This window comes from Protopterus annectens, chromosome 10.part0 (assembly GCF_019279795.1).
Source record: "Protopterus annectens isolate FY-2018-M chromosome 10.part0, PAN1.0, whole genome shotgun sequence".
Classification (NCBI taxonomy): domain Eukaryota; kingdom Metazoa; phylum Chordata; order Ceratodontiformes; family Protopteridae; genus Protopterus; species Protopterus annectens.
Window position 1 is genome coordinate 1,416,808,925 of NC_056744.1, and position 26,092 is coordinate 1,416,835,016.

At 44.9% G+C, this 26,092-nt stretch overlaps 1 protein-coding gene across 1 annotated transcript in view; it reads right to left on the reverse strand.

Moving 5' to 3' along the window:
- LOC122814292 (SSX family member 2 interacting protein) overlaps positions 1 to 26,092 on the reverse strand; it is a 1,175,977-nt gene that overhangs the window by 910,831 nt on the left and 239,054 nt on the right. Inside the window, exons 4-5 of the mRNA XM_044086880.1 lie at positions 14,399 to 14,474; positions 14,141 to 14,318 (exon numbers count right to left, since the gene is read on the reverse strand). Of these exons, the coding sequence (XP_043942815.1) occupies positions 14,141 to 14,318; positions 14,399 to 14,474 (254 nt within the window). The remainder of the gene's footprint in view (positions 1 to 14,140; positions 14,319 to 14,398; positions 14,475 to 26,092) is intronic.

The following is a 26,092-nucleotide window of genomic DNA, read 5'->3' on the forward strand; positions in this document are numbered from 1 at the left end:
TTACTAACCTGCTGAATGTTATTCACCATTTCTAGAACATATTTCTTATCTAAGGAATCATCAGAGGACAGTTTCTTAGTTAACTGATCAAGCATAAACTCTTGGTATTGGATCATATGAAAGGCAGTTTAAAGCTCTAGCTGAGAGGGTAGCAGAGGTGTAAACTTTCTTACCCCATCTCTCTAAGGACCTGGATTCCCTTTCAGAAGGGAGAGGGTTCTTTGCTGAGGTCGAAGCTACTGCCTTAGGGCCCTGGGAGATAGTCTCAGGATCTGCGAGTGGGGCCTTGTATAGGTGGTGATGGGTGTCCGGTACCCTGTAAAATCTAACGGGTTTGGCAGGGGCTGGAGGTAAAGTATCAGGAGCAGTGCAAACATCATTAAATGCATCATCCACAACAGGAAGAACTGGAGGTATAGCTAAGGGCCTATGTTGTGGTAAGTGTAGAAAGGTCCTAAGCCTTTTTCTTGAATCTGAGAAATCTTGTCCCTGCCATTGGAATTGCTCTCTCATGGCATGCAATGTTTCTCCAAAGGAAAATTCCTCTGGTGGAGAGGCAGATGGAATAGATTCCTCAGCATCGGAATCTTCATAAGTAGACAAAGGAGCCTCTGGTTGGTCTGTGATGTCCGAGTCATTAGAAGAATCATCTGAGGACACTGGTTCTGGGGGCTCTGCTCTGGGTCTCTTTTCAGGAGGCTGAGAGGCCCTGTCTGGGTGAGATTGGGATCCCCTTATTAAAGAGATGAGATCCTCTGCCAGAGTAAGCATTTGAGTACTGGAACTGGGCCTGTGTGAGGAGGGCTTAACAGGCACTGATTTAGCAGTTTTGGCTGCTTTAGCCCTGGCAAAGGCCTTAATAGACATGGCTGCAGGAGGCCTAGCAGCACCACGTGCTGGGGTAGAGACATCCAAAGGAATGGTGTCCGATAATTCTAAAGGAACCACAGTAGTAGGCAAAACTTCAGAGGCCGATTCAACAAGGGTAGCAGGAGCCTCGGTAGTAGTCATAGATTCGGCTGAAGATTGACCCGTTTGCTCGGTTTCGGCCGAAACCGAGACACTCGCGGTTTGCTTAACCGTGGTTTCGGCCGAAACCGCGGACCGCGAGTGTCGGTCTTTTTCTTTGCGTTTTTTAACAATTTGAGACGTCGGAGGATCCGACTGCATAATGTACGCAAAGTCTGAGCCGAAAAACTGTTCAGCAAACTCCGATCGACGCCTAAGCGTTCGTCGGTTGAAGGAAGCACAGGCTAAACAGGCTGCTACGTCGTGGTCTGAGCCTAAACAAGGTAAGCAGTAAGAGTGGAAATCTTTATGAGGTATTTGTTTCCCACAAGTTAAACAGTTATTTACTTTTTCTGACATCGGCTGAGGCAAGAAAGAGTCCCCAATGGGGTACTTAGCTTTTTAGAAGTCTTCGAAGTAGTATTCGGTAGTAGTAATCTCTGGATCTGACCGACCGGCACTTGCGAACAGCTTCTGCTTCGGGCGCCACGCGGCAAGAAAGACTGAGGAAAATGGCGTCGGCTGATGCCTTTATACCCGAAGACCAGCAGAGATGACGTCGGGTGAAGTGAGACACCAGCCGAAGCCAGACCCAGACTTTGGAATCCGGCCGACCGATGGGCTGCCTGACGACAGGACAACCCATTTGTTATGACTGCAGATGCATCCTTGAAGGACATCAGCAAACGTCCAGAAATTTTACAAAACAAAATATTTCCTAATTTTCCTTTAAGACTTGCATAAAAAAAGGTGTGTCTTATGTGTGTTAGATGTTCCATCTGAGTTGTCCATCTTCATTTAACGTGTGGCTTCGGTTACGATCCTTCGGAACTGACCTGGCCACTTCTATAGCTCGTGGATTCAAAAAACTCTCGAGCACATCTCTTACCCATAATGCTTAGGGTAGATTACCTCAGATCGAGTTTGCTGATAAGTGAAAAAAGAAAGTAAAAATACATGAAAGAGACATATCAGGAGTAACAATAAATTCCAAATGGAAACATGTCAGGGGGAATGTCTTTTTCCAGGAAATCTGGCAGGGGGACGGAGGGAGGGGAGTTGATGACAAATGAAGATGGAATGTTATGGTTAGACATAACTTCTTTATCTGAAGTTGCCCATCTTCATTTTGTCAACATGTGTGACAGAGTCCCCAGCTACTTATAATCCTGGGTGGACTCAAGGAAGGACATTCCCAAGAACCATTTAGCCAAATGATGCTCTTCCCCTCGAGACCCGATCTAACTTGTAATGACTAACAAAGGTATGGGGTGATCCCAAATTTGCAGCTGCACATACGTCCTTTATGGATGTTCTTAACTGGAAGACAATAGAAGTAGCTATCACTCTTGTTGAGTGTGCTTTCGGGGGGTATCGACAAAGAAATACCCATCTTCCTAAAAACAAAGAAAGTGCAGCCCATAACCCACTTGGGTAGAATTACTTTGCTCACAAACTGAACTCATTTATTGTGTGAAAAGGAAATAAACAGCTGGTCAGATTTTCTGATACCCTTGGTCCTGTCAAGGTAGAAGCTTAGTTCTCTGTGATCATCTAACAGGGATAATGAGTACTCACCCTTGTTTTCAGGAAAAGTATTGGACAGTTGATTCATTGATTAAGGTTGGTTTCTGAAACTACCTTAGGTAGAAAGGATGGCTTGGTTCTGACAAACTCTAGCCTTATGAAAAATCAAATATGGCGGCCTAGACAAAAGTGCTTGAATTTCTGAAATCCATCTAGCCGAAGTGGTGGCTACCACAACGATAGTTTTCCAGGATAAAATCTTTAGATCACACCTACAAGCTGGTTCAAAGGGGGATTGTGTCAAAGCTTGCAGCATCAGAATAAGTCCCAAGGAGGCATAGGATACTTGTAAGGGGGGTTTAAGGAGGACAGCACCTTTCAAAAAGGCTTTACAAAGCCTATGTGAGGCCACTGATGATTCATGGAAACTGGTGTGGAAATCAGTAACTGCTGCTAGTTGGCAGCAGTTAAAGTGGAATTGCCTTCACTGAAGATGGAGACTAGAAATGAAGGATTTTGCGTATTAGTGCTGAGAAAGGATCAAAACAGTGACGGGCCCAATTAACAAATCTTTTCCATTTACTTGTTTAAAGTTTATGTGTAGATGGTTTGTGGGATGACAAAAGAATGCGTCTGACAGTGGAAGACCGCATATCATGCTTGGTCACTAATGGAACTGGAGAAATCAAGCCGTCTGCTTGACGGTTGTAATGTCTGGGTGACTGAAGCCTGTCGGGTGTGACAGGACGTCTGCAGCTGGATCCAGAATCCAAGGTTGCTGTGTCAAATGAGGCCAAAGGAAGGTGAACCAAATTTGTGCGGCCAAGCTCTTCAACGTGGCTGCTTTCTGTAAAAATTTGGGAATGAGAGAGGTTTGGTGGAAAGGCATAAAGGAGACTGGGTGCCAAAGTGTGAAGAGCATCCCTCAGTAATTCCCCCTTGGGGGGGATAAGGGCAAAGCAACTGCTGTATTTGTTGTTCAGAAGAGACACAAAAAGGTCACACCAAGGTGGTCCCATATGTGGAATATCCCTTTCAAAACGTCTGGATTGAGGGACCACTCGTGAGGTAGAAGAATACACCTGTTCAATTTGTCTGCTATCACATTTGACCTCCCCGGGATATGCTTTGCAATCAGAAAGCAGTTGGACGAAATCGCCCACTGCTACACTGAGGGCTTCTTGGCATAAGGGGTAAGATCTGGTTCCCCCTTGTTTGTTAATGTACCAGATGACTGGCAATGTTGTCTGTCTGATTCACAATCGTCCCTAGAGGTAGACAGCCCTGGAATGCTTGCAACACTAATAGCACTGCTTTCATCTCTAGAGCATTTATGTGCAGATTGGCCTCCATTGGGGACCAAGTTGCCTTGCACTGTCTTCCCCTGGCAATGCCCCCCCATGCTGGTAAGCATCTGTAGTCACCGTGGCCTTAGGTTGAGGGAGAATGAGCAGGTGCCCTTGTAAGACTTGTTTTGAATGAACCCACCATAGGAGATTCTCTCTTGCATGTGTCAGTGATCAAGATTGGCACTGACAAGGGATACTGAAGGATGGACCATTGTGCCGCAAGCAACCACTGTAAAATTCTCATGTGGGAACAAGGGTTATGGCAGCTACATTGATCCTAATGTTTCAAATACTAGCCGTGCCAGAACTTTGTTCTTATGTAATACTGTCTGGACTTCAGTGTGGATAGCTTCCACTTGGGATGGAGGAAGTGAGGTATTGGAGGTTGTTGTGTCCAACAAAGCTCCTATAAATGTTAGATTTTGTGTTGGTTCCAGTGAGGATTTTTCGAAATTGATTGTGATGCCTAAATGGTCGCATAATTGTAAGATCTTTTGTTTTGCTGTTAGCAGTAGCTGCCTGTTAGTAGCGGAAATGAGCGAGTCATCTAGGTATGGAAACATCCAGAATCCTTGCGGTCTTAAGTAAGCTGCTACTACTGCCATGTATTTGGTGAACTTCCTGGGGGCTTTGGTTAGGCCAAATGGTAGAACATTGTATTGGTAATGAATGGCTCCCAGCCGGAAGTGAAGGAATCTTCTGGAAAGTCTGTCCATCTTTATGTGGTAGTAGCACCCCCTATAGAGCACATCCAGTCATCCTTTCCGTGATCATCCAGAATTTGGCTTTTCGAACAGATTTGGTCAGTTCCATTAATAACACTACTGGTCCCATTTTTCCTGTCAAAAAGAAACAGAAAAACTAAACCTGCATCTACTCTTCCAACCTGGAAGGAAAAAGGATAATGGAATGGTTCTAGCACAGCCTGTCCAGGATTTAGAAAAATAACCCACTTTGTAATGCTTTCTAAAGGTCTGTACACCAAGGGCCACCACCACCAGAACACTTTTAGAGTCTACTCCTTTCCGTTATGGCATTGAAGAAACTAAATATCTAGCAGAATGAGCCTTTCTACTGCCTGGAGCTGGGTGCAAAAAGCTCGGAGGTGATTTGTACTCCAGCTGTCTTAATATGGAGCTCTTCTCAAGCTCTTGACACAGTTGTAGCATACAGGAGGCATCTATAAACTTTGAAAAGCTTGTCAAGTCACAAAAGGTAGGACCCATATAGCTTAGGCTACTGCAACAGGGATCTATACATTGAACATGTATTTTTTATCTCATACGAACTACAAGGTTTCATTAGCTTTTTTAAGATGGATCTGTGACATTGTGGCATATAGTTGAAATAGCTCAAAGTCGTTCATACCATCTAAGGGGACAAACATGCACTTTCAAAATGTTCGTCTTTGATCCTTTACAAGATAGCAAGGACGGCAAAAGGTGCTAGTTGTTGCCGCATTTGAAAAGAAGAAACATACGATACTGCCTAAGACCGTAGCTCTTAACTTCATTAATGTATGACATTTTTAGAAGGCACTTAACTAGCCATCAAAATAAGAATTTCACTCTAACTCTTGCCCCAGACATAGTATCCTTTGGAGGAAGATTAGTGGTAAGGACAGCAGAGGTGGACACACTTTTGTTAACTAAAGAAAATGTTTAGAAGCCCAGGGGAAGGTATTGTGATGAACCTTTTACAACCATTAATGTTCTACTTTTCTCTGATCTGAAGAATGTGCTAGCTACATAGTCCTGTAACACTGTTTGTACTACTCAACATACATATGGTAATCTAATAGCTGGGGCTTCGAACTGTGCTGAAATATCACACAAATGCCAATTGGGTGGCAGTTTTCTTTACCCCTTAAGCAGTTTGTGAAAAAAGGCTAAGAATCTTCTTTCAGGGATTCTTCTTTTTGTGGGTGTTTATGCAAATTCTGAAGCCAAAAACTCAGTAGGTGCTAGCTTTTAGGGGCTAAAGGTCTTCCAGTGTCTATACTCATGAAGAGGATCATATGCGCCTCCCTTGTAAAACACTATGATTATGTTCTTCCTTCACATACTACAGTGGAATCCTTTGAACATCCATTCGGGCCTTTTCTGTCCTTATGTGTCTACACTTGCTTACCATTTTAAAATAGGCTCTGACATTTTCTTGGATTTAACTTTTATTCAGGGCTCAAGACGTAAACACACAATATGTGTAATTCTTTAGTGGTCATTTTATAGATCGTAAAATAACACAGTAAAAGATTACAGTAGGGAAAGTGATATAATCATGACAAAAATTGAGCTTTATCAACTCTTACATTACAGAAGGAAAACAAAAAGGTCAAGAAAAATGATCAGTGCTAACTGAATTGCTGAAACTGACAAGCTACTCAGAGAAAAATGAAGAAAGACCAACAACCTTCAAAGCTACAAGGACTAAAGCAGTGCGGGTAATCCTTTACTTTTTCTCATGTACCAACACATTTCAAAGAAGCAGCAGAACAAGACCCAAGGTATCCCTCTTGCAAAAGATCTTCAACAGCTTAAATATCAAGTTATGTGAAAGACATTGTTTTTCAATAAACATCTTTATTAAATTATCATGTAGGACATGGGTAACCTTACATTTATATAAATTAAAAACAAACATTGACACCACTTTAGTTGCAAAATATTATACATCACAGACACCACTTGAAACAACTGTAACTGCAAACATTACACATCACTTATATCCGGTAACTGTCAGTTAAGCATAACTTATGTGAAAGCCATCTTTAAGAAAATCAAGTATTAAGAATAATGCTGTAAGCTATCTCCAAAAAAAGATTAATTAACACAGACCTATCTGTAAATCCACCAAGTCAAAGACATATTGACTAAACGTTCTAATTAGAAAATGACACATCACAAACCAGAAACTCAAGTCCAGCACTCTTACTATTCTATCCAGAGAGAAAAGTCCAGGACAGATGCTCAGTATTTGTTCAGGTTCTTTTGTGACAACATTCTACCAAACATTTTGACACTTTTTGCATTCTCGATGATAATGTTTACTGTTTACTGTGATCTTTGATTGAAGGATGACAAAAGTTGTAGTGCCACACAGAGGTGGACTAAACCCTATTATCAGATTACTGCAAGGCAGTTCTACTTAAGCTTCCTGTGAATGGAATTTACCAAATGGTCTGCACTGTTCCAGTAGCATACATCATACCATTTCCTGCCTGATTGCTGAAGTCTGAAATAAATTTCTGTTTGACTGTTCAGTAACTATATTTCAGCACTTTCACTTGAGCATTTTAAACAATTCACTATTAAGAAACTCCTTTATTAAGATCCATATGTGTTTTGTGGGTCTACATTATAAGATCGACAGTTGAAAACATCGAACACAATATGGTCGATGTCTTCAAACATCGAACTTATAAAAACAAAAAAAGGACCCTAACGGCAGGGGGGCAAACCCTCTTCACCCCCCCCCCCACACCCCACTACTTAAATATACCAACTATGAGACCGCACTACGTTGCAGTAAATGGAAATCTCCCCTTACGGAGATTTCCATTTACACATTCGATGTTGTGTGCTTTCGCTATTCTCGGGTCGACAATATCAGCTTCGATATTGTCGGCCTTCGAGAATATAGAAATGATACGTTGCGAGGAAAAACGAACCCAAAACAAATAGTTACCACTCCGCTATCTTCCAGGAAATATTTTTGCATTACAAAAGAACCTTTGAATATATTTGTATCATTTTTATGTGTTTCGTGAGTTGTTTCAATAAACGTCTGGCTTGAGTCGATGTTGCTGCGTTTCCTCCGTTTGCCTGAGAAGATAGCGGAGTGGTAACTATTTGATGTTATGTGATCCTATCTCGCCTACATTCTGAATGATGGGTTCGGAGCCGATCCCTCGGCTCCGACTCGGCACGCTTATGCCAAAGAGCGAAGTCTCTTATTGGCTGAGCTTACTATATCCCAGGATGCACCACCAACAGTCCCCCAGATCTCGTTTGCCGCTTAACTGCAAGGACGTGGTCTCGAGCTGGCTGGGCTGAGTAGCTTTTATTACTACTTTTTCTGTCAGTTTTTGTGCTTATATTTCACAAAAGCCGTTTTAACGGCTATTGCTTTTGCTATTGCTATTGCTGTGTTCGATTGAGTACTGGACTTATTGTGTGTGATTGGGTAGAGTTTGTTTTGGCGCCCCTTTCAATCCAGGGCCTTTTCGGTTAAACTCTATAACTGAACTTTTTACTGTGTTAAAGTTCCCGGTTTGTACACCTAAGGTTGTGTTTACACAGTTTATGTAAGCCTTCGGTTTTTTTTGTCTAACCGATTCTACAGTGGTTAAATTTCCTGTCAGGAATTGCTAACATTATGTCTCAAGCCCCTAGGCCTTCGGGCTTTAAGAAATGTACTAAATGTGCTTTTAAGATGTCTGTTACTGATGACCATCTACTTTGTGTTTATTGTTTAGGGGCTAAGCACTTGCAGGAGTCATGTAGCGTATGTCACGCTTTTTCCTCTAGGGTCCTCCAGGAGAGGAAAAATAAATTAATTCTTAAAGGGTTGATTAAACCCTCTTTTGAAGAAGCCTTGTCTTCCGCTCCGACTCCTGCCAAAAAGAAAAGGGCTTCGGCTCCGACCAGTCCGTCGGATCCGACTGCCAAGAGACCTAGGCAGGCCTCTCCTTCGGCTCCAAAGACTTCGGAGCCGAGGTCGGAACGGTCTGCCTCGATGCCTCCAGCATCGACTCGACTTCGGAGCCGATTGCTGGGGCATCGAGGCGGGTCACCTTCGCCGGCTCCACTGCTCGGAGCCGACAAGGGTCACCCGCTCAGACACTTCTCCTCGGCGCCAAGTCTACCTCGCACCGATGGAATCTGGTGTGTGTGTTTCCTCGGCCGATTCTCATCGAGTCGCCGAGCCGGGTCCCCTAGTCCCTTGGGGCCGAGGAGAGGTCTTCGAACCCGTTCTGTTTCCTCTCGGTCTTGAGAATGTCGGATTCTGATATAGACAGGGTGCTCCAAAGACTTTTCCAGTCCCCAGTCTTCCAAAAATTTGTTTCGCTCCGACCCAGTTGGCTTCGGAGCCGATGGCCATGACCCATCCCATTGCTATTCCTCCTCCGACTGCTTCGGCTCCGTCGGAGCAGGTGCTCTTGGAGCCGGTGGAGATCTCAGGGTCGGCTCCGACCCTTACTCCAACCCGGCCCTCGGGTCCGAGTTTGGTACGCGGACTTCTTCGGCTGGACCCGAGGGTGATGTTTCGGGACCGATGCTGGTTCGAGCCTCCCTCGGTGCTCGCTGCGGGACTTCCGTCTACTATCATGGCCCCGGAGACTGGACGCTCCCAGGATTCGGGAGGTCCGGCTTTCAGAGCCATGAGGAGTGCCTTGGCCAAATCCTCTTCGGCCATCTCTCCGGTTTTACCAGCACCTTCCCTGGGCGTGGAGACTGGGTCTTTGGTAGTTCCCCTGTCTGTGGCCAGCGGAGCCCCGAGGCCTGAGGTTACCCCCATTGGGGGTTCCCCTCTTCCTGAGGGTTTTTCGGAGTCATCTCCAGAGGAACCCCCAAGGAAGAGATCGTGCAAGAGGAAGCACGTGGACTCCCCCGAGTCTATCACATCGGACACGGATATGGATGATGCAGAGGGGTCCCTAAGTCGTCCTCTGATGATGTCTCCTTTGCAGACATCTTAGAGATCCTCAAACAACGAGGCGGCTGGATGTCCAAACCCCCCTCTGCGGACGAATCAGTGCTCCTCAAGGCCTTTGGGGCTCAGCCCTCCGCCTCCTGGGTGTCTCCGCCCTTCGACGAGCTTCTGGATTTAGTTTGTCGAGGGCGTGGGAACACCGGATACTGTGGAACCAGTCCCTTCTCTTCCGAACAAATTCTTACCTGCACCGCCCGAGAAGGAGTTCCTTACTAAAGGCGTGGCTGTAGATGCCATGGTGGTGGCATCTGCTACACAGCAGGACGTGGCAGAGGCTTCAACGTCCATCCATCCTCCTAATAAGGAGTCTAGGAGTATGGATAGGTGCGGAAGCGCACCCTGACTTCAGCGGCCTTTACCTTAAGGTCTCTGAATTATTTGGCACATTTTACTAGGCTTCAGAGGGATCTGGTCAAGGAGTTGTCAGACTCCCTCTCGGGTAACCTACCTGAGCAGCTAGCCCAGTCCGTTAGCTCTCAGTTGGCTATCCTGACGTCAATTGCTAACTCGTCCATGAGGCTCATATCCTATGCGGCCCAAGGGGCGGGTAGAGCGGCAGGCACAGGCGTGGCTCTACGTAGACAGGCCTGGCTCCGCTTGTGTCAGTTTGCGGAGGCCTTCAAGTCTTCCTTCGCCGACGCTCCCTTTGATGGGTCCTCATTGTTTGGACCCAAGGTGAAAGACACCCTTACCCGCTGTGAGCAAGAGGGAAAAACGTTATCTGCCGTAGGGGCCCGTTTTTCCACTCCCTTTCGGCCTTACCCCAAGGCCAAAGGAGGGGGGAAAATGTGGTTCCGGAAATCTCGCAAGTTTTTCTCCCAACAGCAGGAAGATTCCCCGTCCAGAGGCAGAGGGCGGGGAAATTTTTCAGGGAGACGCCGTCCCAGAGGCGGCAGAGGGCCCCGCAATTCTGGAGACCGCGAGTCCTTTCGTGGCTCTTCAGCCTCCCACACGACATGAGGGATTGCCCGGCTGTGCTGCTCCGGAGCCAGTCGGGTGTCGTTTTGCCAAGCACCTAAAAGCCTGGGAGTCAATCACTCAGGACAGATGGGTGCTTCGGATAATTGCCGGAGGTTACACCATCCCATTCAAATACTCCCCCCCTCCATCCAAGAGAATCTCGGACCCACCACCCAGTCAAAGGGAAATAGCAGCCGCAGAAGCTTCAAAGCTGCTACAAAAAGGAGTCATCCAACCGGTCCCCACAGACCAAATCGGATCAGGAAATTACTCCAGGTTCTTTTAGTGCCAAAAGACAGGGGACCTGAGACCAATATTGGATCTCAGCAGACTGAACCTATCCGTTCAAATCCAAATTCCGAATGGTCACGTTGCAATCCATTCTCCCGTTGTTGGAGAAGGATGTCTGGATGTGCTCCATAGACCTCAAGGACGCCTATTATCACATACCGATACATCAGGCGTCCAGGAGGTATCTGCGCTTCAGCCTGGGAGCCAGTCATTACCAATTTTGTGCTCTGCCCTTTGGTCTCACCACAGCCCCCAGGGTGTTCACCAAGTGTTTGGCAGTAGTGACGGCTCACCTGAGGAGCCTTGGATTCCAAGTGTTTCCCTATCTCGACGACTGGCTCCTGACTGCCACCTCCAGGCATCTACTTATGGACAACCTCAAAGCCACCGCCTCCTGGGTGTTTCCCTGGGATTACATTCAATTGGTCAAAGTCTGTCTTGCTGCCCTCTCAGCATAAAGTTTATAGGAGCAGAGATAGACTCAAGATTGATGCGTGTCTTTCTTCCGCCGACAGGATCCAACCTTACAGGGCCAAGTTCAAGCTCTGATCTCGAGATCCAAAGCCCCAGCCAGGATGGTCCTACAGGTTCTAGGCTCAATGTCTGCCACGGTACTTTTAGTTCCTCTAGCAAGGTTACACATGAGGATTCTTCAGTGGCTCTTATCAACTCAATGGTCCTTTCAAGATCTCCCCCTCAATCATCACATCATGATTACGGAAATATGCAAAGGGACCTGCGCTGGTGGCTTCAGACATCCAACTTAGATCAGGGCAAACCCTTTGTTCTCCCCCCTCCAGCGGTTACCCTGACGACAGATGCCTCCCAGATAGGGTGGGGGGGGCATTGTCTGGGCAGGCTAGTTCAGGGCTCCTGGCTCCCGGACGAAGCTCTTCTCCACATCAACGTGTTGGAGATGAGGGCTGTACTTCTATCCCTACAGGCCTTACACAAGTTCCTTCCTCAGGGTATCATCGCCATCCACACAGACAACATGTCGGTGGTTTGGTATCTGAACAAACAAGGGGGGACCAGATCGTATCCCCTTTGCAGAGAGGCCATGAGAGTGTGGGAATGGGCTGTAGCTACCAACCGCTTCTTGGTAGCGACCCACATCCCGGGAAAGTCAAATGTATTGGCGGACAAATTAAGCAGGACAATTCTCTCTCCTCACGAATGGTCTCTAAACCGCACGGTAGCAGCCCAGGTTTTCAAGAGATGGGGGACGCCGTGCTGCGACCTATTTGCGACTCCACAAAACACCAAGTGCCAAAGGTTCTTCTCCTTGATTCCACATCAGGAAGTACCGGCCATGGATGCTCTAGCTCAACCCTGGCCAACAGGGTTGCTTTATGCTTTTCCTCCAATCCCACTCCTTCCCAAAGTCATTCAAAAAGCTTCTCAGCTAAGATCTTCAATGATTCTGATTGCCCCATACTGGCCTCGTCAGATATGGTTTCCTTACCTGAAAAAGCATGCGGTGGACGATCCGTGGACCTTAGACCTGATCCCGGATTTGCTAATCCATCAGTCGGGACATTGGCATCAGTCCCTTCAATCTCTGAAATTGACAGCTTGGCTCCTCCACTTCCGACCTTAGTCAGAAGCCACACACTAGACCCGGAAGTTGTTCACATTTTGTCTTCAGCCCATAAACCCACCACTAACAAATTGTACCTCAGTAAGTGGAAGAGGTTTGCTATCTGGGCTCAACTCAAGGGCTTAGACCCTATCACTGCTCCTGTCCCAGAGGTTTTGAAATTCTTAACATCCCTATTTAATCAGGGATCTTCTGTCTCAACTATTAAAGTTCAACTAGCTGCTATCTCTAAATTCCATGAATCCACGGATCCCCCTTTGATGAGCAGCAGGCTATGCAAAACATTCATTAAAGGTGCGAGTCTGTTAAGACCACCAGTATTTCATCCTGCACCTCCGTGGGATCTTGATTTAGTGCTTCGCGCATTAACATCTCCCCCCTTTGAACCGGCTGCTACTTGCGAATTAAAATATCTGTCATGGAAAACGGCATTCTTGGTGGCTATTACTTCAGCAAGAAGAGTCTCAGAGCTTCAAGCCCTGTCTATTAAACCACCATATCTCATTTTTCACAAAGATAGAGTATCTCTTAGGCCTAATCCATCCTTTGTCCCAAAGGTCTGCTCTAGTTTCTGTCTTCAACAATCTCTAGAACTACCAGTTTTCTTTCCAAAATTCTCTAATGAGGCAGAATACACCCTCCATAAATTGGATGTTCACAGGCAATTACGCTTCTATTTAGACAGGACCCAGCAACTTCGTAAGTCAGACCAGTTGTTTGTGTCCTTCTCAGATAATAAATTGGGCCAAACCATCACAAAAGCTACAATTTCAAAATGGATCAGAGATTGCATAACTCAGGCCTATTCTTCTTCAAATAAGCAACTCGCATCATCTATCAAAGCTCATTCTACCAGAGCTATGGCTACTTCTATAGCTTTTCATTCCAAGCTCGCTATTTCGGAAATTTGTGCTGCGGCTACCTGGTCCAACCCGCACACTTTCATTTCCCACTACAAATTGGATGTGGCATCTAAAGGACGAGCTTCATTTGGTTCCACGGTACTCAGGAGTGTTTTCCAGTGAGCCACCCAGGATTCAGGTGCTAGGACGCTGTCCCATCATTCAGAATGTAGGCGAGATAGGATCACATAACATCTTTTAGTTATGTACTCACCATAACTTCAGATGTTTGGGATCCATCTCCACATTCCTGATACCCACCCTCCTTCCCCTGCCTTGCAGATCAGAAGAGATAGAACGGTTTTGAGCTCCACTGTTTTTATCTTGTTTCATCTGACGATGTTATATAAGCAGGGTATGCATGTGTGCATGTATGCGGACAAACTAGATCTGGGGGACTGTTGGTGGTGCATCCTGGGATATAGTAAGCTCAGCCAATAAGAGACTTCGCTCTTTGGCATAAGCGTGCCGAGTCGGAGCCGAGGGATCGGCTCCGAACCCATCATTCAGAATGTAGGCGAGATGGATCCCAAACATCTGAAGTTATGGTGAGTACATAACTAAAAGTTTTGGCCTTCGAGAATATAATACAGACCTGTGTTTTGTTTTTATTTTCTCTCATAATTAGGCATTCTGTTTAATATTTCTAGCTGGACAAGCAAAGCCAATCCTACTCTTGTAACAAGCATTAAAAAAACAGAGTTGCTTATATAAGGAGACAATGAGGACAGAAAAACAGCAGTTAAGAACATTTATCTGGTTACAAGCAACAAGTACAAAGAACTTACTGTGCCAGCACCATCTTCTGTCCTTTCCTTCATTCTTTGCTTCTTAGGAGTAAGGATAAAGATCATTTCCTTCTTCATCTGCTGTAGAACTTTTTTAAGTTCTGCATTTTCCATCATAAGCTGCTTCTGGTGCTGCTCATAGTTTTTAAGTATAACTTTATACATCTCTGCTTCGTTCCTGAAATATTACAAAAAATTAACAATCTTATTTAACATTTGCTGCAGTTAATAAAGCTTCTTTACTTTAAAATGATTTACCTGGCTTCACTTTTGTCAGTTCTCCAAGCACTTCTCTTTCCATCGGCTCTTCCTACATAGTTGAGCAACTCCATTGCTGCAAAGAATGGAGAAAAATACAAATAATTTAAAATACATTTTCAAAATGGAAAATATCAAATACATTACTAACTAGGATTCATGAAAAAAAACTGCCACCATGGTATGTGCTGGTGGTGTGAAAAAATGCAGTAAGTATGGACCTGAAGTAGGCTATGAAATGTAAGGTACTGAAGGCCTGAATAAACTGTTAATGTAATGCCATTCACTTGGTCCAACCAACCTAAACAGATCAATTACCATATGGAAAAATAAATTTATCTGAAACGCATGCTTTTTTTTTCTTTTGGGGGGGGGGGGGGTTATAACCATCGCACTCAAATTTGTTGCTCAAAATGTAGGGACAAAGTTATTAAAACTAATCATGCTTTTGCTGAACTTGCATTTTCTGAACAATAAGAAGTATGAAACTGACTGTAATCCTCAATGAGTCAGCAGAAAATCAAATATTTTACAAGTGGCATGGCAAAAATATAAGGCAAAAAGCTCAGATGCATGGTGACAATCAGAAATGAATTAATGAATATTAGATACAAATTAAATCACTATCTTAAACCTACTATTCCTTCTTAGCTATATCTTTGTTAAACTACAAAACACACCGTATGGAAAAAAATCTCAGTTTGTTGGCATCCTGATCTGCATCATGGCATCTGGTGAATTTAAGCACCACAATGTCTTACCTTTTCCATATTTGAGCAATGTTTTAATAAAAAAAAAAAACCTTTATAATGTATTTTTTTTTTTTTGAAAATATGGCCAAATAAATCTCCTCTGTAACATAACTCTAGGGATAAGGTTGGATACAGCCATATAATTTAATGGGCACCCCCACCCCATAAATGCAGGGTGGTGCATGCCACATTATCCCTGACCTTCAATGGGATAAAGCCAAACAGAAATCTTGTGTGGTCAGCATATTTGCAACAAACAAAACAGGTCATCCAAAAATGAATGCTTGGAGGAAAAATGCATCATGCTGCCACCAAAGGCAAGACATGTCATGGTGTGTCACAAAACAGTAGTAAAACACTAAGCAAACTATGCACCTTGAAGCACTGCTGTAGCATTTACACATAACATTTAATTTTTACCTTTATTACCTATTTGCAGTCATCTTGTACCACTGTCTTACTGCTGTGGTGTTTAACTTTCCAGGGCTGTGTCTGAATATTTTCATATGGATCAGTCTATTGCCAAATCAAATATTCAATACCATACCTATAAGCAAACATACTTACAAACATAGAATGTATAATATTTATATGACGGTAATAATTTAACAGGATGCAATGAAAGGACATGCTCATACCAACTGCCTACAGAAAATTTTCTGAAAGGCATATTGTTCTGGTTTCTAGTGGGAGATAATGGTCAATCTTCTATTACTTCCAGCTTAACTGACAAAGAAAGGTCCAAATAATGGTAAACTGCTTACTGCATCACACTTTCAACTTGCTCTTATAACAACAAAACAATGTACAGCTCTCTCACATATAGATGCAAGACTGAGCCATCTGCTAACCCTCCCAAAAGACAGAAATGTGAGTGACAAAGTTCAAATGTTGTTCAAGCGAATCATACCAACAAAAGCAATGGCGTTCCATTCCATTTACGCTGTAAGAATAAGTGAAAAAATTAAGGCTTTTAAGCCTATATTAATCTCCCTGCCAGCAGTCATGAAATTAGAAAGTACAGTTGTGAAAACTCACAGAAATGTGATTGCCTCTCTGATACAGAGGGAATAGAACCTTCACTATGACTCATACACTATAAGTTTTATTAGCAGCTCAGGAGCTGGAAAACCCAGATATAGAGGATGTAGATAAAAAGGCAATGCATGCTTTCCTTTCCCTGGGGTGGGGAAATTGTATTTCTCCAGGTTATATTTTACACCAATGCATTCCCACCAAAGACTACAGACCTATTGGGAGCAGTCTGCCTACATGGGGCAGGCCTGCCTAGAGGGGCTACATCACTTGAACAACTGAATAAAGTCCCCATGAGACTTAAGTTGAAAAGGCAGGACATCCAAAAAATTCCCTGGTGGCTACATCTACAAAGGCCATGTGATGACTGGATCTCAACTCAAAGTGGTATGAATGGGTGCCACTGTGGTAAATGGCCAGATGTATGCAGGTATGGGTTAAGAAAACACTAAATAACAGAAACAGAATACCCCTCACAGTTTTTTTTTTTTTTTTTTTTAACAAGAAACATCTTTATTATCACCTATGACACAGGCAAACGTACACTTATATAAATGAAAACAAACCACACTGACATTTTCTATTGCAAACGTTACATATCACTTATAATCTATCCAGATAGTGTCCATTACAAAGCTCATTCAATTCTTGCCTTCCTTTAAAACTCATTCCTCCTCCAAAACACTAATCTACATGTATTGTTCCAACAATTCCTATTTTTTCTATGTAATTTGCTTATATCCTTTATTAAAGATCTCTGCGCTATATTCACTACTTCTAGTACAGTGGGTTTAGACTTTCATTTCCATGTCCTCGTAATTGCTTTTTTTTTTGGTAACCACCAGAATTAAACTCATCAACATCTTACAAGCATTCAAATTCTGTATCATAGCTCAAAAAATCATTTCCTTACTTACACCAATTTGCTCACCCAGTATTTCTGTTACAGTAGTGTACAGAATTTTTTAAAGTCTGACAACTCCTTACACTCCCAAAAACATGTCCCCCAAGTACCTCTTTCTTGCCCATAAAACCTACAACATTTGCAATACACCCGAGGGTAAAAAAATCTTTCGTGTTTGCTTAGCGTACAAAAATACCTATGCAAATGCTTTCAAGCAAAGAACATAGATCTTCTAGACTTTGTTGCATATTTGGGAGCCATACATATATCCTCTCACTGTTTATTTGTGAATTGCTTATCCAGTCTCTCTCCCCAATCCTTTCTAACCTCCTTTGATTGATTTCTGTAATTAACATGCAATATTTTATATGCCCTACTGATTTATCCCTATTTAACAGTGGCTTTTGTACTCCATTGCACTAAAAACACTGACAGTGCTGTTTTTTCAATTAGGACCCCCCCCCATTTCTTTCTCTTTGAATATACTCTATCATTGACAGGGAAAGCAATCTCTAGTCTGCAGTCCAAATGAATTATCGGTCTCTTTCTCTCTATTTGCTCCCAAAATCTTTTCTCCTTTGCCAATTTTCTCCAGTCAGTTCCAGCCCCCTCTTGCCTATTCTTTGCACCATTAATTGCAGTCATCCCTATCGAAGAATCTGATTTCTCCATCCCCATGTTGGCTTACTGCTTAGAATACTTCTGCTATTTTATGAACATATTATTCTGTATAGTGATTGTTATTCTACTTAAGGATCTGCATACAAAAACCCAGTATTTCCTTGTTTCTTGGGCTTTCCCTTTTAATCATCCCATTCCAATTTGAATTATAATTTGCTGCTTGTGCTATGTATACAAGCCTTAACTGTGTAGCTTTGAAATACCCTTTCAAATCAGGTAATCCCAAACCACCTTGTTCTATTACAAGGATCAACTTATCAAAGTGTCAGCTGAAGTGTGGACAGGAGAGGGTGAATGAGAGGCCCCTTCTCTTGTGTGAAAAGATGCATCCTGTCAGGTAACTTGTGATGACTGTCCCTGGCCAGGTGAAAGAGAAGGGGGAGCCACTGTTGTCTAAAAGAGGGTCACAGCAAGATGTGGCGTGTCCCACAAGATATACTGCAAGATCCTGGGAAGTAGAGGAACAGGAGGATAGGCATACAGGAACATCCCAATTCCAAGAAAAATACATGGTGGACAATTTCAAAGCCAGTGGACTTGGAACTCTGGAACAGTACAGAGAAAGTTATCTGTTCAGAGGGGAGACAAAAATAGAAGTTATGTTCTTACCATAACGTTCCATGTTAGTTGTCTTCTTCTCGCCTTCTTCTTGCTGGATGGGTTCGGAGCCAACCTCGGCTCCGACTCGGCCACTCTAAAAGCTCGAGAGTTGGTTCCACCGGCTCGAGGCTCCCCTTATATCCCACAATGCTAGGCGAGAGTTACCTCAGATCTCGTTTGTAAGCTAACCCCAGCTTATAATAGTAACAGAATGACTGTAAAACAGAGTCCACCTCTAACAACAGGAAGAAAGAAGGGTGACCTACATCCTGAACCAGGAAATATGCATAATAGCATATGTCTAAGAAAGAGGTGGTAGAAAGAGAGGTCACAATCACAACTCCTCTAGGTCTGTCCAGGCCAGGGGAAGGAGGGTGGGACGAAGAAAAAGCGAAGAAGACAACTAACATGGAACGTTATGGTAAGAACATAACTTCTATATGTTAAGTTGTCTATCTCGCCTTCATTCTTGCTGGATGGGACCGCGTCCCTAGCACCTTGTCCCGGGTGGCCTAACGGAACAGACTCCTGAGAACAGTGGAACCAAAGTTAGCTCTATGCCTAGAAGCTAAATCCAACTTATAATGAGAAATAAAAGTGTGAGGAGTAGCCCAAGTAGCAGCTGCACAAATGGTGTCGATAGGCAGTCTGTCTTGGAAGGCTAAAGAAGTAGCCAAAGCTCTGGTGGAATGAGCCTTAGGTTTATCAGGCAGCTTTTGATGTCTAATTTCATATACAAGGGAAATCAAAGATGTTAGCCATCTGGATAATGATACCTTTGAAACTGAAAGTCCCTTTCTGCTCTCCGCATAGGAGACAAACAGCTGATCAGATTTTCTGAACTGTTTAGTTCTATCCAAGTAGTACCTCAATTGACGGTGAACATCCAGGCAGTGTAATTTTTGTTCAGACCTATTGGAGTATTCTGGAAAAAAGACAGGTAGATCAATGCTTTGATTTAGATTTGATGTCGAGACCACTTTAGGCAAAAAGGACGGGTTAGTTCGTAAGGATACTCTGTCCTTATGAAACAAAAGATAAGGAGGACGACAGCTGAGTGCTTGAAGCTCTGAAACTCTTCTAGCTGATGTAATAGCTACCAGAAAAAGAGTTTTCCATGATAATAATTTTAAAGAACAGGAGACTGCAGGTTCGAAAGGGGGTAGAATCAAAGAAGCAAGAACTAAATTTAGGTCCCAAGGAGAAGGAGGATTTCTTATAGGAGGTCTGAGAAGAAAAACTCCTTTCAAAAAGGCTTTGCAGAGCTTGTGGGACATTAGGGCAGATTCAGAAATACCCACATGAAAGTTAGAAATAGCTGCCAATTGAACTTTAAGTGTAGAGGGAGATGAACCTGCATGGAAGAGTTCAGCTAGAAAATCAAGGACTAGTTGGATGGAAGCAGTGAAAGGATCTATGTCCTTTCCTTGAGCCCAATATGTGAAGCGTTTCCACTTACTCAAATAAATCTTTCGAGTGGAAGATTTATGGGAAGCTATCAAAATATCTCTAACAGAGTGAGATAATTGAGGAAGCCTGGCTAAGGTTGGAATGGAGGAACCAAGCAGTGAGGTTCAGAGAGGGGAGGGAGCGATGAAACTGACCCGACTGATGGATCAAAAGATCTGGAACTAGGTCCAGATTCCACGGTCGCTCCAAGAGAAAACGATGTAGAAAGGGGAACCACACTTGTCTAAGCCAGTAAGGAGCAATGAGGATCAATGAGGCCTTCTGAGCGATAGCTTTCTGTATTACTTGAGAGATCAGTGGGAAAGGGGGAAATGCATACAGAAGTCCCCGGGGCCAAACTTGGACTAGAGCGTCTCTGCTGGGTTGGCCTGGTAAAGGGAATAGAGTGAAATATTCTCTGCACTTGCTGTTTTGGGGAGTAGCAAAAAGATCGCAGCAAGGCTGACCCCACTTGAGAAAAATTTCTCTCACTACAGAGTCTTTCAGAGACCACTCGTGAGGCATGAGTATAGCTCTGCTCAACTTGTCCGCAATTTGATTGGACTTCCCGGGGATGTGCGTTGCTATCAGAAACCGCTGAGAAGAAATCGCCCATTGCCACAGTCTGAGTGCTTCTCAACACAGGGGGTATGATCTGGTTCCGCCTTGTTTGTTGATGTACCACACTACAGACATATTGTCTGTCTGGATTGCAATCGTTCCCAAGGGAAGAGAGTCTTGAAGGGCTTGCAATGCTAAAAGCACTGCTCTCATCTCCAGAACATTTATGTGCAAGTGGCATTCATTTGGTTGCCATGTGCCCTGGACCGTCCTGCCCTGATAATGCCCCCCCCACCCGATCAGGGAGGCATCCGTTGTCAGAGTAGCAACCGGAGGAGGTGGAACAAAGGGTCTTCCCGACAAGAGCTGGGGGGGAAGACATCCACCACATGAGATGATTTTTGCACGCTTGCGTGATCATAATGGTGTGAGACATTGGAAGTTGCTGGTATGACCATTGAGTAAAGAGCATCCATTGAAGGATCCGCATGTGGTATCTGGCTAATGGAAGCAGAGGTATGGCCGCTGCCATAATTCCCAACACCTTCAGAACTAACCTGGCTTTGATTCTGTTGTTGTTGAAAAGGAGTGATACCAATTTGTGAATGTCTGTTATTCTCTGATGTGTTAGTCTTGCAGACATGTTTATTGTATCTAGATTTGCGCCTATGTAGGTAATAGTACGACAAGGCGACAAAACAGACTTTTCGCAATTTATTGAAATACCCAGCTTTTGACAAACGCGAAGTGTAATCTCTGGCCATCAGAAGGAGATGCTTGGTGGGAGCTGTGAGGAGCCAGTCGTCCAAATATGGAAACACCTGGAATCCTTGTCGTCTCAGGTGAGAAGCTACCACTGCCATGCATTTGGTAAACACCGGGGCAGTGGTGAGACCAAAGGGCAGGGCCCTGAACTGAAAATGACTGGTTCCCAGCCTCAAGCGGAAGAATCTTCTGGGCGTCTGTTCATTTTATGTGATAGTACGCATCCGAAGGTCTATAGAGCACATCCAGTTTCCTTTGCCCAAAAGGGGAAGGATGGATTGCAGCGTGACCATCCGAAATCTTGTTTTCTTGACTGATCTGTTCAAGACACAGATCCAAAATTGGTCTCCAGTCCCCTGTTTTCTTTGGAACTAAAAAGAACCTTGAGTAGATTCCGGATCCTTGTTGGTCTGCTGGAACTGGCTGAATTGCTCTTTTTGCAAGCAGTTTTGAAATCTCCAAAACTGCTAGATCCCTTTGAGCGGGTGGAACATCTGGAAGGGATTTTTTTGACTGATTTGGAAAGCGAAGAAAGGGGATAGAATAGCCTTCGGAAATAATGGACTGTACCCATTTGTCTTGAGTCAGGGATAGCCAGGCTTCTGGGTACAGTGACAATCTTCCCCCGACTGCCTCCGAAGATGGGCAGTCGGGCAACACCTCAGGGATGCTGAAAGGGCTTGTCAGGGAAGGCTTCCCGATTGTCCTGGTTCTGCGGACCCCCCCTGCCCCTAGGGCGACGTCTACCATTGTTATTCCCACCTCTGCCTCTGGCGGGGAAACGACTCTGTGCGTCAGGCGAAGTCCCTTGAGATTGTTGACGGAACCACATCTTTCCACCTTTCTGGCCTTTGTGGTAAGGCCTGGAAGGAGTAGAAAAACAGACTCCGACGGCAGAAAGGGTCTTGCCATCAGTCTCGCACCTAGTCAAGGTTTCTTTCACTTGAGGACCAAAGAGGGATGATCCATCAAACGGGGAGTTCGTGAAAGACGTCTTGAAGGGGTCCGCAAAATTGCATAGCCGCATCCAGGCATGCCTACGTAAGGCCACACCTGTCCCTGCGGCTCTGCTCGCTCCATCAGCCGCGTAAGAAAGAAGGCGCATGGAGGAGTTGGTTATGGAATTAAGGGTAGCCAGCTGCGTGTTCATCTTATCTTGGAAACCCGCAGCTGTAGGGTCCTTTAACATTTCACTCGCTTCCTTGATCAAGTCCCTTTGAAGACGAGTAAAATGGCACAGGTAGTTCAGCGACGCATGGTAAATGTCGCTGACGAGAACATCCGCTTCCGTACCTATCCATGGACCTAGATTCCTTGTTAGGTGGATGGACAGGTACTGAAGGATCAGCTAGCTCCTTCTTAGTGGCAGCAGCTACCACCATAGCATCCACAGAAACTCCTTTTGTTAAAACTGTTTGTCTGCTGGAGCTGTTATGAACTTGGAGGGTCTCCTGGGAGTGGGGTCCACTGAATCAGGAGCCGTCCATGCCTTCTTAGCAACCACCTGCATGAGGGGGTCGAGGGGGACACCCAGGAGGTGGAAGGACGAGAGCCAAACGCCTCAAGATACACAGATTCGTCCTCCGAAGGGTTGAGGGCTGGCCAATTTCCCCTCTGTTTCAGGATCTCCAGAATGTCTGCAAATGAGACATCTTCAGAAGGGGAACGGGGAACCCTCAGAATCATCCAAATCTGTGTCTGACGTGATGGACTCAGGTGAGTCAATGTGTTTCCTCTTACACTTCCTCTTCCGAGGGGCTCTTCTGCCAAATCAGGAGAGGCCTCGAAGAGGATGAAATCCCACAGGGGTTCCTGAGGAGCTGGCTCTCTGCGGTCCGGGATGAGGGAGTGAGTCGACTTAGCCTGAGGCACCGTGGGAGGGGCGGACGGAACTGACTGTGGAGTAGAGCCAGGCTCTAACACACTCCGCATGACCTCGAATGCACCCCTGTCAGGCAGAGCCAGAGGTCCCGCTCCGAAGCTAAGAACCCCTCGGCACCGACAGTGATGGCTCGAGGCGATGTCGGAGCCGAACTCACTGCCGAAGCACCGAGAGGGAGAGGGTCGGACAAGGGTCCGATGCCACTCACCCCTCGAGCCGACGAGGAAGTCCGGCGCCGAGATTCTTCCAAGGAAGAAAGCGGAGCCGCAGCGGAGCCGAAGACAATTGTATCGGCTCCGACGCTATCACAGTCTCGGTTCCGATGCGACCCGGCTCCGAGCTCAAGAGAGTCGAAGGAGGAATATGTTGCTGGACCGGGGCAGGCATCGACTGATGAGTCGGGCTCTGAAGCATCTGGGCCAGTGCCTCGGACTTAAGAAGTCGACTCACTACCCTCTGAAGGTCATGATCAGACAGCCTCGATGACCTAGAGGAGTGAGATCTTTGGCTCCGTTCAGACAGCAGGGGAGATCCTGGAGCCGAATGAACGGAGCCAAGAGATGGTGACCTGGACCTCTTCCTAGTTGTCGGCTCCGAAGGTCTGGTCGGAGCCGACACGGGAACTTCTATTACCTCGGCTCCGGCCGGAGCAGAGGGAGCCACAGAAACTGTGGACTGAGACTTATCGGCTCCAGCCGGAGCCGATGAAGGCAGAGGTTGAGAAACCTTAGGTCTCGGCTCAGTAGTCGGAGCCGAAGACCTAGATGCCTTAGAGGGCTTCCCTGTTTAAACAGATAGGGAATCCTCTGGCTTGAGTAAGCCTCTTGGTATCAATTTATTTTTCTTTCCTGCAGGACCCTGGGGCTGAAGCCATGGCACACAGCACAGGAGTCCTGCAGGTGCAAAGGCCCCAGACAGTAGACACAAGAAGTGTGAGCGTCTGTCAGAGACATTTTCTGACAGCACGCATCACACTTCTTGAATCCGGAGACCTTTGCTTCTTTAGACATTTTTATCAGGTGTAAACAAACACACACACAAACACACTAATTACACCCTGTCAAGTTAAATTATAATAAAAATCACTAACTAGGATTTTTAAATAAAATAATACACACACACTCCACTAGGGAAGAGAAAAGGCCTGTAGGCCCGAGGGAAGAACCTAAGGTTCTTAAGGGAAAAAAACGGAAATTTTTTGGAAGGGGATAAAAATTTCTCTAAACTAAGGGAAATAAGTAAATATATTAAAAATAAAGGGGTTTTGAAAGACTAAATTACACAAGAAAAAGTCACTTACCAAGAACCGGTAGAAAACCAACCTCGAAGCTGTAGCGGCAAACGAGATCTGAGGTAACTCTCGCCTAGCATTGTGGGATATAAGGGGAGCCTCGAGCCGGTGGAACCAACTCTCGAGCTTTTAGAGTGGCCGAGTCGGAGCCGAGGTCGGCTCCGAACCCATCCAGCAAGAATGAAGGCGAGATAGACAACTTAACATATATTTATTAAAGGAGTACCCCACGGATGGACAATGTCCAGACAACACCTCTCTGAAGCATCTATTTGTGAGGATGTGTCCTGGACCTGCTCAGAGATTCTGCCACTAGACTGCGCTCTAAAGGGACACAAACTGCCTGAAGAACCAAGTGATGTTAGATTGCAAAATCCAAAGCCTGAACAGCCATCCTGTAAAGAAGGTAAGATTTTGTGTCCCTCTGCTTCTTAAAATACTACGTCTGTGGTTTTGTCTGCAAAAATTTTGAGGACCTGGAACCTAAAGGGAGTAAAAGGCCTGAACAGCTAGGGTTAGAAGCCCTCAACTCTCTGATATTGATGTGTTGACTTCTGCTGATGGGATCACAGACCTTGAACTTTCAGGTTGATGGAGGAAGCTCCCCAACCTAGATCAGAAGCCACCATGTACATCTCTTGAGGAGGAAGAAGAGCCTCAAAGGGCAGACCTGGATTTAGGGAAATCGCCTGAATCCAACAGTAGAGTTTGAGTTTGAGACAGGGTAAAAGAAGGACTGGAAAATCCAAAGGGTAGCAATGCTGGAGCAAAACAGTCTTGAGATACTAGTGAATTGTCCATAAAGTTCTACCACAAGAACAGAGGGTAGTGAGGAAAAGGAAGGGAAGAAATTGAGTGCCATCATGGAAGTATCGAATAGAGAAAACTAAAAAGCAATTAAGACAAAAAGTGTCACTGTTAGAAGAGTACAGAAGAGGGAACAGATCAACAAAAATAAGATAGACGTGATAAAATCAATGCGTAGTATTGGAACAGATCAGGATCCATCACGTACTATTGTAAATAAACTAAAACTCTCAGCAAAGACAGAAAAACTTAGAAGATACGCAGTTAAATATAAAGGAATAGTACAAAATAAGCAATTTACTGATGAGCTAAAAAAGTTTTATACAGAAAGTACAGTTGTGTACACTTTACCATTAAATGTAGATGTTTGAGTGTATTCATTGTTGCAGTCATCACATTTCGGTTATCCCTGCCAGGGCAGCCCTCGGCCGGCCCGAATACTAGAAGCTTAGTATTTCTGCGTCGGTATTTGACGCTTGAGGACTGACGTCAGGTCATCAGTAGGAGTATAAAGTAAGGCAGCCAATGCCATTACATCAGTTTTTCTTGCCCTGTCAGGAGCCCCCAAGTAAGAGCCAGGTTATAGTAGAAGAACCCCACCAGTAGAAAGTAAATACCAAAATGTTCCTTATAAGGACAGACAGAAATAAGAGGGGGATGTAGGGAGGGAAACCAGGACTGCAACAGTGAATATACTCGAACATCTAAATTTATGATAAGTGTATGCAACTGTACTACGTTCTTTGTGTTTTGCTGCTGCAGTCATCACATTTGGGTTTATTCCCAAAGATGAAGAAAAAGGTGGAGGCAGTCAAGGAGACTAGGGGCTGGCTAGAATAGCCTGCAAGACTGCAGTGGCAAACTCTGTCCTGGATTTGGAGAACATAGGCAGGTGATAATGCTTGGTGAAAGTGTGAACAGATGTCCAGGTGGCAGCCTCCAGGATGTCCCTGGTGGGGACTCCTCT